The sequence below is a fragment of the Eumetopias jubatus genome, unplaced genomic scaffold (genome assembly GCF_037043125.1).
Source record: "Eumetopias jubatus isolate StellerSeaLion01/CBP00866 unplaced genomic scaffold, mEumJub1_p1.0 scaffold_16, whole genome shotgun sequence".
NCBI lineage: Eukaryota > Metazoa > Chordata > Mammalia > Carnivora > Otariidae > Eumetopias > Eumetopias jubatus.
This window is the reverse complement of record NW_028274822.1, coordinates 78,046,952-78,060,619: the sequence shown is the minus strand read 5'-3', so window position 1 is coordinate 78,060,619 and position 13,668 is coordinate 78,046,952. Positions and strand designations below refer to the sequence as shown.

The window sequence follows — 13,668 nt, the reverse complement described above, 5'->3', positions numbered from 1 at the left end:
TTTGGCTCAAAGATGGGACACCTCTTCAGAGCTATACCTTCGTCTCATTTTCTCCAACAGTCCCAAAAGAAAATCTCCATCTCTACGACAAGATTCAAGAAACTTAAGCAGCAGCAGCTGTTGGGCCCTTTTTCCCATGTGAAAACGAAGCTTACATTCCAAAACAGAAAACTCAAAACAGGGAGGGGCGCGTGGGTGGCTCAGATGGTTAAGCGTCTGCTTTCAGCTCAGGTCATGATCCCAGGGTCCTAGGATCGAGCCCTGCATCGGGCTCCCTACTTGGCAGGAAGCCTGCTTCTCTCTCTCCCTCTACTGCTCCCCCTGCTTGTGCTCTCTCGCTCTGTCAAATGAATAAATAAAATCTTTAAAAAAAAAAAAAAAGAGGGGGAAAAAGAAAACAAACAACCCTACTAATGTAATCACTGTTTTTCAATCACAACCTCTCGGCCTTACTCCCCAGGAAGCCTCTTCAAAAATACAAAACAATTCCTTGCAAGAGAATTCTATTAGAAAAATCTACATTTCACTAAGCCTAAGTCCCCTGATTACTGAAGGAGTTTAGAAGATCCACTACTTTAAAGTAACCAGAGGGCAGGGGTGCCCGGGGTGGCTCAGTTGATTAAGCATCTGGACTCTGGATTTCGGCTCAGGTCATGATCTCGGGGTCATGGGATCAAGCCCCGTATCAGGCTCCATGCTCAGCGGGGAGTTTGCTTGAGATTCTCTGCACCTCTCCTGCTTGTGCTATAAATCAATCAATCATTTTAAAGAATAAAAATTAAAAATAAAAAAATAAAATAACCAGAGGCCAGACTCCAGACTGATGAAGGTGCCTGAAGATGGCTTGATAAATTAGTCTGTCTCATAATTTCCCCTCCCCTCCCACTCCCTACTTAAAAATTTAAATATTCAAGAAAATAAGGTGGGAGTTTATTCAAATATGGAACAAAGAAAAGTACCCAAGTACATTTTAAAATTAAAGACACACAACATGTTAAATATATGTTGAGGTTGATGGCTAGTTATTGGGTTAACATTTATTATCTCTTACGTGTCAGGCAACACAAGCCTGGTCTGTGCACTAAGTCATTCAATCCCCGCACAGCCTTATTACATATGTGTTTTCCCCATCTTGCAGATAAGGAATCAGAAGAGACAAGGTACAGGTAAATCCCAAAGGTCACTGTGGTGGCCATATGCTGATTTTAGCTACTCAAAACTCCCAGCTCCTTTGGGCACTTATACATCCTCCATTCCATGAGACCTCAGTAATCAGGGTGCCCTGAGCCCCTGGGTACCCAGAGAAGTTCCCATCACACTTCATATCCTGGCCAGTGCCTGCTCAAGGGGTAGGCAGATGACCCAGAGCAGAGCTAATTAGAATCTTCCCTCGGGATTGTACTAATATAGGCAGCGGACGATAAAAGTTGAACAGGGTATGTATGGTACCCAGTCTCCAAAGATGGTGCCCAATGAATCACATGCCTCCTAGAATTCACAACCTCATGTAGTTCCCTGGCACATGGAATTTGGGAAGCCCTATAACTCACTTCAAACAACAGAATGCAGCCAAAGAGATCCTCTGTCCCTTCCTGGCAGCTTTGGTGCTTTGGAAATTTGGTGCCTGGCACCAAAGGGACCATGTAGATCAGAGGTCAGCAAGTTTTTGCTTGAAGAGCCAGAGAGTAAATATTTTAGGCTTTGTAGGCCATACAGTCTCAGACACAATGACTCAAATGCCTTGTTGTGAGAAAGCAGCCACAGAGAGTACATAAACAAAGGGCATGGCTAACAAGTTCCAGTAAAACTTTGTGTACAAGACAGGTATCCCAGGCTGTCATTGGCTGACCTTGATGGAGAGACCACACGGAGAAGCCACGTGGAGAGCAAGAGGCCCTGAGACTTCACAGAGACAGGGAAAGGCCCAGGCATCCCAGAGTCCTAGCTGAGTCCAGTCTTCCAGGCAACCCGCCAAACACTGAGCAGGCCATCTTGGACATTCTAGACCAGGAGAGTCCCAGGTGCCTGCAATCTTAGCCAGAGTCACATGGAGAGGAAAAATCCTCAGCTGAGCCCAGTCAACCCACAGATTCATGAGAGGTAATATAGTGATTACTGTTTTAGGCCAGTATAGTTCAGGGTGCTTGGTTACACAGCAAGGTCGTATAAGGGAGGGTTTCTCACACTTGGCACTACTGAAATTTGAGGCCAGATAATTCTAAGCTGTGGTGGCTATTCTGTTGTTGCAGGAAGGTTAGCATTATCTCTGGCTTCACCCATTGGATGCCAGTAGCACCCTTCCCCTCCAAGCTGTGACAACCAAAAATATCTCCAGACACTGCCAAGAGTCCAGAGGGGGGCAAAATCACCACTGGTTGAAAAACACTGATGTAAGGTAATAAAATACAAAAGTGGGACACGGACACCAGCAGCCAACTCCTCCACCTCAAGGAAGACAAGAAGAGGGTGTGGGTAGAGCCGATTTATGCCTTTCATAGGCCCTAGGCACGCCTCCCTTCATCAGCCCCTTCCTCCATAAAAAAAAAAAAAAAAAAAATCAAGGGGCGCTGGGGTGGCTCAGTCGGGTAAGTATCCAACTCGTGAGCTCAGCTCAGGTCTTGATCTCAGGGCCATGAGTTCAAACCCTGCATCAGGCTCCACATGAAGTGTGGAGCCTACTTTAACACAAACAAACAAAAAAAAAAACTATTAAAAAAAAGTCAAAACTTATATTTTACGATGACATTAACATAAAGATGAATATAACCCCAAATCATTATACATTATTATAATATTTTTATTTCTAAATTAAATTAAATTAAACTAATGAAAATAAGTTCAGTTTATTAAAATTAAATACTGTGGGCCCTGAGCACTGTGTTTGCTATGCCTGCTAGATTATCAGCCCTGAGTGGGTATAAGGATGGAACCAGAGGACATCGTTTAACACCCTGGAACCAGCCATGCCAAGAGTTTGACCCAACCCTGGATTTCTCAGTTTCATGAGCCATACATTCACTTTTTGGCCTAAGCTAGTTTAAGTTGAGTTTCTGTCACCTGCAACCAGCAGACCTGACTTATCTGGTCTCCCAGCTGCAGCAGGTGGAAACTGGCCTGAAATTGGGTCTGTCTTCCTCCGAGCAGAGTTCTTATCCACGACCACCAACCACTAACTCATTTTGGCCTCCACCATCTTTGCAGTTTTGTCTAGCAGAACAGTTTTCAAGAAAAAGTTCTCCAAACTTACACTTCCGGACAAAGTTGTTCACGTGTTTGATCTTCATCAGAGTAGGCTGACTGCATTCTCCGAAGAGAACGAAGAGGGCATCTAATATCCCTTCTCGGGAAAGAGGAGACATCTGCTGTTGAGTCAGAAAGGGTGGTTTCCCCTAAAAACAGCAAACAGCAGATGGAGACACTGTCAATAATGAAAAGCTTTGATCAATAACATCCACACAGAGTAAATTACAAGCCACCAACTCTTAACTGCTCACGACACACGCTAACAGCAAAATTCTGGGGCTTCATTCTTTAAAGCGACATCAACTGAGTCATTATGTTATCACTTGTAAGATTCCATTACTGTGGGTTTCTTCCACCAGCACCTGGGAGGAAAACTTCACAAGCATGCCATTAAAAACAAAAAGCCAGGGGCGCCTGGGTGGCTCAGTCGCTGGGCGTCTGCCTTCGGCTCAGGTCATGATTCCAGGTCCTGGGATCGAGCCCCGCATCGGGCTCCCTGCTCGGCGGGAAGCCTGCTTCTCCCTCTCCCACTCCCCCTGCTTGTGTTCTCTCTCTCACTGTGTCTCTCTCTGTCAAATAAATAAATAAAATCTTTAAAAAAAAACAAAACAAAAAGCCCCCCCTTTTTTTGAGAGAGAGAGAGAGAAAATGAGTGGGGGGGGGAGGTGGTCAGTGGGAGCACACTCACCGCTGAGAAAGGAGCCCAATGTGGGACTGGGATCCCAGGACCCTGGGATCATGATCTGAGCCGAAGGCAGACACTTAACCGACCAAGCCTCCCAGGTACCCAAGGCCCTTCTTTCTTAACAGTCTGTGGCTCATGGGAACATTTACTCTGGACCCTGCTGGTTCTGAAATGTTTCCATGTCTCTACAACAGGACACAATGATTGCTACTTCTTTCAAGTGTGCCCAGAGGTTTGTTAATATAACTGTGGTTCTTTAATTCACTTGAACAATCTAGAATAGTATGGATGAAGTGACCATACTAAAGCTGAATTTATTCATGATCTAGACCAACAGTTGCAAACTGGCAGACTATATCTAACCCACATGTTTTGTTGGGCCTGGAGCATTTAAAATAATTTGAATTATCTGCCAATATTGAAAAATCAGGAAATTTGGGGGTTCTCCTGAAACACTAGAGGACCAAGCCACATTGCCCCACATCCCTGTCTGGTGACGCTGAGCTGTGGCTGAGTGATGCTGCCCCTCCGGGTAGTGAATATGGTCTGCAGTTCATTGCAGACCTGACTCCCAGTCTTCCAGGTGGCCCATGTGACTCACTCATAGTCACTGCCTGGCCCCCAAAGACATGAGTTTGCAACCTCTGGTCTAGAGCAATGATTTCCATGTGCCAGGCTATGGATTGTGTGGAGGTATCTCTGCAGAGATGGCCACCTACAGGCCCTCTCACTCTGTAGGTGCTTGGCACCACTCTCATCAACAGCCAGAGTCTATTTCCCCGCCCCTTAAATCTGTGCTATCTCGGTGACTTGCTTCAAGCAACAGGTGACACAAGTGACACTGTGCCAGTTCAGGGCAGAGCTCTAAAGATGCCTAGCAGCTTCTGCTTTTGCTCTTTTGGGAAGCCAGTCACCATGTAAAAAAGCTTAGTCTAGACCAGGGGGTCAGCAAACTACAGCCCATAGGCCAATGTGGCCCACCGTCTGTTTTTATAAATAAAGTTTTATTGGAACACAGCCACACCCATTCACTTACATATTGTCTGTGGCTGCTTTTGTCCTACAATGGCAGAGCTGAATGGCTGCAGCTACACTCAAAGCCTAAAATATTTATTATTTAGAGAAGAAAGTTACAAGGCCTGGGTTAGACTACTGGATAATGAAAGACCTCATAGAGAAGTCAGCTGGAGGAACACTGAGATGCCCTAGCCAGCAGTCAGTACCCAGATATTCCAGCCCCAGCCAAGCTCCCAACACAATATGGCCTCTGGAGTGACCCCAGCTGATATCACAGGGTGAAACAGAACTGCCCAGCTGAATCCAAACAACCCACAGAATCTTAAGATAAAATAAATCATCACTGCTTTAAACTCTGTGAGTGGTTTCTTACACAGCACTGGATACTAGAAACGGACTGGCTACATTTGAATCACCTGAAGAACTTAGCTAAAAAAACAACAAAATTCTCTGGTGCTGGGGCACCTGGGTGGCTCAGTCGGTTAAGCGTCTGCCTTCAGCTCAGGTCATGATCCCAGGATGGGATCGAGCCCCGCGTCGGGCTCCCTGCTCAGCGGACAGCCTGCTTCTCCCTTTCCTCCCCGCTCGTGCTCTCTCTCGCTATCTCTGTCTCTCTCAAACGAATAAATAAAATCTTAAAAAAAAAATTATCTGGTGCTATCCCTGACCTACTGAACTAAAACTTCCCATTTTGTAGCTTAGAATCTGTTAACAAGCTCACCAAGAGATTCAAACCTCAGCCAGGGATGTGAAGCACTGGGTCACAAGCCACCATATCTGTCACTTTAGTTATAGTTCTGCCACAAATTCCAAAAAATAGTCTTTGTTCTTTTGTTCTTTACTGAGTTTAGACTGATTGGAGCAACGGTTCCCAAATACAGTACTAATGCTTAACCAAGTGCTCAAGTCTGCCACGAAATGAGAAAAATGAACACCACATGATGACTGGTCTATAAAGCTAATACACGCTCAAATTTTAAAGGGACCTGTGTTCTGAAATCACGTCCTTCCTCTGTTGGTGTTTCTCAAAATGTCCCTTCTTTACGAAACGAAAGGACCAGAAGATAATGGCTTTTCTCTATATCTTGTTACATCCTTCTTACATCTCTTAGTTGGCAAAATAAAAAGCTGGCAAACCTATGTCGGCCTAGCAAATTTGTGAAATTTTGTTGGCTCAAAAGTCTAAATGTCTGCTGACCACCTAACACAAAACTCACTGGGACGTTAAGTAGAAACACTTAACCCAGGGACTCCTGGGTGGCTCAGTCGGTTAAGCAACTGCCTTCAGCTCCGGTCATGATCCCAGGATCCTGGGATCAAGTTCTGCATCGGGCTCCTGGCTCCACGGAGAACCTGCTTCTCCCACTGCCTGCCGCTCCCCCTGCTTATGTTCTCTCTCTCTCTGACAAATAAATAAAATCTTTAAATAAGAAAGAAACTAAGACTCAGTCCAAATACTTACCTGAATGGAAAACAAAATCACTACTCTATCTACACCTCATTAAGATAGTATTACACAGGGGCGCCTGGGTGGCTCAATCCGTTAAGCGTCTGTCTTCGGCTCATGTCACAATCCCAGGGTCCTGGGATCGAGCCCCGCATCAGGTTCCCTGCTCGGCGGGAAGCCTGCTTCTCCCTCTCCCACTCCCCTGATTGTGTTCCCTCTCTCGCTGTCTCTCTCTGTCAAATAAATAAATAAAATCTTTAAAAAAAAAAAAAGATAGTATTACACAGGGAAAGAACAGTATCCGTACCTGGTTAGGCAAATGTTAGATGTATGCTATGCTTGCAAATAATAGCTTTCCTGGGGACAGGAAAGAACTCATCACGAAAAAAAGATGAACTGGGGATTTACCCACAACCCTTGCTGTTAGAATGACATTTAAATATAAGACACAATAAATCCTAACACACGTTGGCAGTGTTGCCAATGGTTACATGCAGCCTCTGTTGTCAGAATAAAAATGGAGCCTGGCTCTGTCATTTACAAGCTGCATGATCCTGGGCAAGTCCTTGCCTCCCTCGATATCTGTCTCTTCCTATTTAAAATGTAAATAAGAATAGTCCTTACGTCTGTAATGGAGCTGAAGTGAGATAATCAGGACCATGCTGGCTCTGTACCAAGCACACTGAAAGCCACAATTCTTACATAAGGAGCACATTATATGCCTTCAGTCAATTTTGTAATAAGTCAAAAAAGTTTTGGAGTAAAACATAAAGGGGCTAAAACATGGCAGCACTCCGGTCAGCTAGCATTAGGGACAGACTATTCATTTGTGAAAAATATCTCATGACTTAAAATGACAATGACAACAGGAATGGTCCCACAAAACAACCTAAGCTTTAAATCTGTCTCCACTCTGATCTCTTTGAACATTCCCCAATACCAATATTTTGGGAAAAAAAATGTCATCAAGAAAGTATCAGTATCATCATACAGGTATCCTTGCATAAATACCTTCCTAAATATAATTACTGCTAAGTAAACACAAATTTGTCATTATTATAACTAATATTAGTTCTACACTTCGCATTAATAATAGTTACCATTTATAACCATTGGCTTACCAAGAGCTAAGCAAGAAAAGTGCTTTATATCAATTATCTCATTTCATCCTCATGATAACCCTGTGAATTTGGTGCTATAACCTCTATTTGAAAGAGTGGCAAATGAATGCAGAGAAGGCAAGAGAGTCGCCCAAGATAACACAGCTAACAAGTGCTGGGGCCAGGATTCAAACCCAGATCTTCACCACTATCTATATTGTCCCCTTGACTTGTGAATACATAAGTCAAACAAGGATTTCTACATCAACGTTTCATCTACATCAAAAACAAAAGAATTAGAAGTCTACTTGGAAATTATTTCCTGAGCTTTAACACTTCTGGGGTGATAGAAACGTTCTTTATCTTGAGCAGAATATGGGTTTCACAGGTGTGGGTATTTATCATTTCTTTCTTTCTTTCTTTTTTTTTTTAAATAAAGATCTCTTGAACGGGGCGCCTGGGTGGCTCAGTCGGTTAAGCATCTGCCTTCAGCTCAGGTCATGATCCCAGAGTCCTGGGATCAAGTCCCTGCATTGGGCTCCCTGCTCAGCGGGGAGCCTGCCTCTCCCTCTACCTGCCTCTCTCTCTCTCTCTCCCTCAGTCAAATGAATAAATAAGAAAATCTTTTAAAAAAAAATCTCTTGAACGAAAATAAATAGAATTACATCTATAGCTATTGTGGCCCAAAGAATGCCTTTGTTTTTCCTTAACAAAAGAACAACCTTAGTACAGATAAGTAAAGTGTAAAAAATGATAAAAAAGATCTCCCTTCAAGGACAAGTTCAGCTAGCTACTCCTCTGTACAGTGGCTTTTTCCACTACTATCAGCACATATAAAAGACCAAATAGGATTTCTCCTAGAAGATTAGCCTCAATCCTGTAATAAGAATAAAAGAGACAAGGAGGTTCCAAGGAAATAAGCACAGGTGAACAGAGCTGGCAGCGTGTTACCTGGAAGAAATGATTCAGCCTGGAGGCCCGGTTGGCAATGGGTTCAGCAGCACCAGCGTCCAGCAGATTCCGTGCTCCATATTTGAACTTCAACATCTCTGCAATGGTGAAGAGATACAGGAGAAGGTCAAGTGTGTACTGCCAAATTGAGGAGGAAGGGCTTGAAAGATCCTGATCTTCCTCAAGATGTCAGGGATAGCGAGGTGAAAACCAGCCACCACAAAACAGATCTTGGGAAGTTCAGTCTGGCAACGGACATTAAAAAACAGATTTTTACTCACTGTAACAAGAGGTAATACACTTATCTGACATATTCTCTTACAAATCAATTTATTATCTGCTCCACCGATAATGTAAGCTCCACAAGGGCGGAGACACAGAGCCTGGCACATAGCAGGTGCTAATAAATACTGAATGAATGAATGATTGAAATAAGCGAATTACATAGTATGTTGGAAAGTAATATGTACTACAGGGTTAAAAATGAGAAAGAGCAAAGTAGGGGCAACTGTTGTGTGTGCGCAATTTTTAACAGTGTAGTCAGAGTAGACTTCACTGAGAAGGTAACATTTGAAGCAAGATCTGAAGCGGGTAAGCAGTAAGCCTTGCTGATGGGCGGGGGAGGAAAGGACAGTGTGCCGTCCAGAGGGCACAGCCAGAGCTAGGGCTCTGAAGCAGGACCTGGCCGTCTCTGACAACAGCAGGGAGACGAAAGGCGGTGGAGCAGTGGGAAAGACGCGGGAAATAGGAGGTGACTGACGGTACTGAGAGTGTGAAGTCACTACACAAATAATAGGGAGCTGCCGCACTCCACTGGACGGAATAACGCAGGTAATGCTGACAAGCAACGAGGCAGGGCGGAACCCACAGGGGACCCCCTCCAGGTTTAAGAAGGGAACAATTCCTCCTGCCCCGGGCACCACCTACTGACCTTTAGGCTCTCTCGGAGGAGGGCGCGCGCACCGCCAGCCTGGTGAGACTCTCCGGCCCTCGGCAACCTTGGGGGCGGCACCACCGCCCTCCCGGCAACGGGAGGGAAAGCCCGGACTGGTGTGGGTGGAGGCGGCCCTGCCCCCGGCCCTACGGAGTGGGGTGGGGGAGAAATGGGCGTGCGGGGTTCAGACTCACGCTCCGCCGACCCCGCCAGTCCGCGCTCTGCTCCGCCCCGCGTCTCCCGCCGCCGCGTTTGAACCTGGTGAACAGCATGGGCGGGGCTCAGCCGTGTCCGGACCAATCAGAGTGCCCGCTCCTAGGCTGAACTACTGCGTCCCACCCAAGTCCTTACAGGGATAGAGGAAGTGAAAGGAAAAACCAATCAAATTGTTTCTTCCTCTGACTCGTGACCAATGGAAAACGGGGAAAGACCAACCCGGCAGGGCAGCTCCTGGAAATTTGAAATTGGCGGTTAAGCAGGATTCTGCGTTTAAGGACGCGTCTGTTTGTGTATAGGATCCCTGGGGAGGTCGCGAGAGCGCTGTCCTTTGCTATCATGGCCACCTGCGAGGAGGAAGGCAGCAAGGCCGCCCTAGTCTTCTTGTTCCTTAAACCGGGCTAAAGTCGAAGTACTTGTTATTTGGGGAAATCAGCTTGTTCTCTGCTACAGCTGAGGCAGGAAATGTTTTGAGCCTGAACTGCCAACCTGCCTCGGTTACTTGCAACTTTGGGCTGATTGCCCAGCGATCAATAGGTGAATGTATTGATACTGTCTGAAAGGACATTTTAAAAATCAATTAAACGCAGGAGATTTAAATAGGCACTTCACTAAAGAGGAAATCCAAATGGCCAACAAACGTATAAAAAGGTGCTCGGGGCGCCTGGGTGGCTCTTAAGCGGCCGCCTTCGGCTCGGGTCATGATTCCAGGGTCCTGGGATCGAGCCCCGCATCCGGCTCCCTGCTCAGCGGGAAGCCTGCTTCTCCCTCTCCCGCTCCCTCTGTTTGTGTTCCTGCTCTCGCTGTCTCTGTCTCTGTCAAATAAATAAAATCTTAAAAAAAAAAAAGGGTGCTCAACCTAATACATAATCACGAAATAGGAAAAATAAAACCACAGTGAGATATAACACTCGCCGCCCCTTCCCCCCCAAAAAGATGTGGAACCACAGTCATTCATACATAGCTGATGGGACTATAAGTTAGTACAGTCTCGAAAAAAAGTTTGGCTCCATTTGGTAAAACTGAAGATAAACACATCCTATGGCTCACATGTACAAGAATGTACAAATAGTACTGTATGACATAATGGCAAAAAAAAAAAAAAAAACCCTGGAAACAGCACAAATGTCTACCAGCAGTACAAAGTATAATTTTTTATATTGCAGTGTTTTCATACAGTAATGAAAAGGAATAAATACAGCTAAACACAATGACATAATGAGTTTTGAAACAATGCTGAATGAGGGAAATGGCAATAGAATAAAGTATGATTTCATTAAAATAAATTTCAAAAGCAGACCAAAAACATGTAAAGGGAGAGATGTACGTACAGGTGGTAAAACCATAAAGAAAGCAAAAGTCAGGAGAGTGGTTCCCTGGGGTTAAAATGGAGGCCATTCAAGGTGTCAGGGAGCTGCTATGATCTGTTTCTTAACCTTGATAGTAATAACATAGATGCTTGTTTTAGAATTATTAAATTGGGTGTGCATGTATTTATATACATGTTCTATTTATGTACATAAAAAATTTGAAGGAGACAGTCTTTCCTGTACTCTTCTAATTCCTACACTAGATAGAACTGGAGATGTGTTATCACATGCACCCATGCACACACGTGTGCAGCAGTACAAAACCAAAGCGACAGACTTGCTGAATACACTTATTTTCCCCAAATGTAAACTTGCTCGTTCTCCTTGGGACGATAATGATAGCTACTATTTATCAAGCCCCCTCCCCTACCAAGCACTTTATCTCATTTAATCCTTACCACAACCCTAAGAGAGAGGAACTATAACCCACCTTTTATGGATGGAAAAACTGAAACTCAGAGAAGTGGAGTGGCTAATTTGAGGGTATTCAACTTTAGGTGGTGGAGTGGGGTTTGGAACTCCCGGACTGACTCCAAATCCTTTGGTCTTATACAAAACCTGCTTCTCAGAAGATGCTAGAAATTCTCCCAGTCTTCATTTGTCATGTTGCAAGGGCTGACTCAATATAGAAAGATGTCAAGCAAAACTAAGAAATGCTTTTAAATGACATGTTGGCGATGGCAAGGTAAGGGGAGATGCAAAGTGGGTTGTAGCCAACTGTTGACTTGATATAAAGGATCTCAGCAAGGTCTGAAGGTGGATCTAGTCAACACTTCTGATTTTTCTAGTCCAGCCAAACCTGTTAGTTTCCTGGCATCAGAAATAGAAGCCTTTACCGGAATCTTGGGATTTGTGCATCCTAAATTAGAATGCAGTGTTAGCAGCACTGTTTTGCACTGCCCTGAATCCTGCCTAGATATCCTAATTTCCCGTTAGGACAATTACTGGTCTCTGCAAACCCCTTATGAAACAAGACAGGGAATAAAGAACAAATAAAATGAATACAGAAAGATACAGCCAAAAAACACATTAACCCCACCAATTTTCTTTCAGGAGTAGTAGCTGCACAAAAAAATGTATGGGGAGAGCAAATAAGAAGGGCCCAAGAGTGGATATGCAGGTGCTAAAAGGATAAGACACTGTCAAATAGAACTGTCATTAAAACTAGACAGACGGGTGCCTGGGTGGCTTAGTCCATTAAGCAGCAGACTCTTGATTTTGGCTCAGGTCATGATCTCAGGTCCTGGGATCAAGCCCCACATCAGGCTTGGTGCTCAGCGGGGAGTCTCCTTGAGAATTCCCTCTCTCCCTCTCCCTCTGCACCCCCTCAAATAAATAAATCTTAAAAAAAAAAAAAAACAGGAAACCTGAGACCGTATGTTTGTTCTTGCACAAAATGAAACCATGACCAGACCTATGCTGAACATGAATCCATGACGATTATCATAATGAGGATTCTGGAAGAACGCCATCATAACTGAGCCATAATGAAGGACCTTATGACATTCCTCCATTCAACCATTCATTTATTAAAAAAAAAAAAAAATTTATGGTGCCAAGCACTGGGGGTACCGAAACAAAAAAGACATCCTTCTTGTCTGATTTTCAAAGGCTAATTACGGTGGGGAAATGGGGCTGTGAGCAAACAATTGTGAAACACTTTGAGAAGTTCCTGTCACAGTGGGAAGTACGGAGTGCTGGGGCAACCCAGACAGGGGAGGGCAGGCCGTATGTGGCAGCAAATAGCCAAAACTTGAAAATGGAAAGAATGTGATGGCCCTCAGAGCGGTCCCCTGGGAGATAACACAAGCGGAGATACTCCAAGACTCCTGGAAGGGGAAGGAAAGACAGCAAGACTCAAACCAGACCTAGTGGAACCTTAAGAATGATACATAACCATCCCCGAAAGGACAGAAAAAAGGATCTGAGGAACTAACCCCATTCTAGATATAGAGATAAATTTATTCTGGTCCCTTTGGCAAGGAAGAATTCTTCAAGCTATTTTAGCCGCAGGTAACTTCTAAATCATGACACCCACTACCATTAACTGAGTGCTTTCTAAGAAGCCATAGCCAAGGTATTACCTGTTCCCAGAGATGTGTACCTGCCACTGGTATGAGGGACACTTTCAAGTCACATACAAATGTCACTTATTTTTTTTTTAATTATACATTTTACCGTGTTAGGAACCATGGTAACTAGTTCATCAAACCAGGTGTTGTAGGATGTTTAGCAGTATCTTGGCCTCCACCCACTAGATGCCCCACCCACTAGCATGCACTCCCAGTGGTGACAACCAAAAATGTCTCCAGACATTGCCAATGTACCCTGGTAGGGGGAGGGACCACCCTGGATAGAGAACCACCTGTTATAACTGGATGATGTGAAATTTTCCAATGAATACATTAAATATACTTTATATAAACCAACAGAATTTTTACAAAATACACGTCTGATAAAGATCCAAAATATACAAAGAACACTTAAAACTCAACAATAAGAAAACAGCCCAATGTAAAAATGAGCCAAAGACCTTAAAGGACACCCCACTAAAGAAGATATACAGACGGCAAAAAAGCAAATGAAAAGATGCTCCACATCCTATGGCATCAGGGAAGTGCAAATCAAAACCACATTGAGATACCACTACACACCTATTAGAATGACCAAAATTCAGAGTGCAGACACCACCAAATGCTGGTGAG

The 13,668-nt window shown here is 44.3% G+C and overlaps 1 protein-coding gene across 4 annotated transcripts in view; it reads right to left on the bottom strand.

The window, feature by feature from the left end:
* The window catches only part of CIT (citron rho-interacting serine/threonine kinase), a 158,899-nt gene extending 149,300 nt beyond the window's left edge, over positions 1-9,599 (bottom strand). For all 4 annotated transcript variants that reach the window (XM_028116391.2, XM_028116394.2, XM_028116393.2 and 1 more), the window contains exons 1-3: positions 9,375-9,599; positions 8,444-8,541; positions 3,248-3,389 (exon numbers count right to left, since the gene is read on the bottom strand). In XM_028116391.2, the coding sequence (XP_027972192.2) occupies positions 3,248-3,389; positions 8,444-8,539 (238 nt within the window). In that variant the 5' untranslated portion in view covers positions 8,540-8,541; positions 9,375-9,599. The remainder of the gene's footprint in view (positions 1-3,247; positions 3,390-8,443; positions 8,542-9,374) is intronic.
* Positions 9,600-13,668: the final 4,069 nt, after the last annotated feature.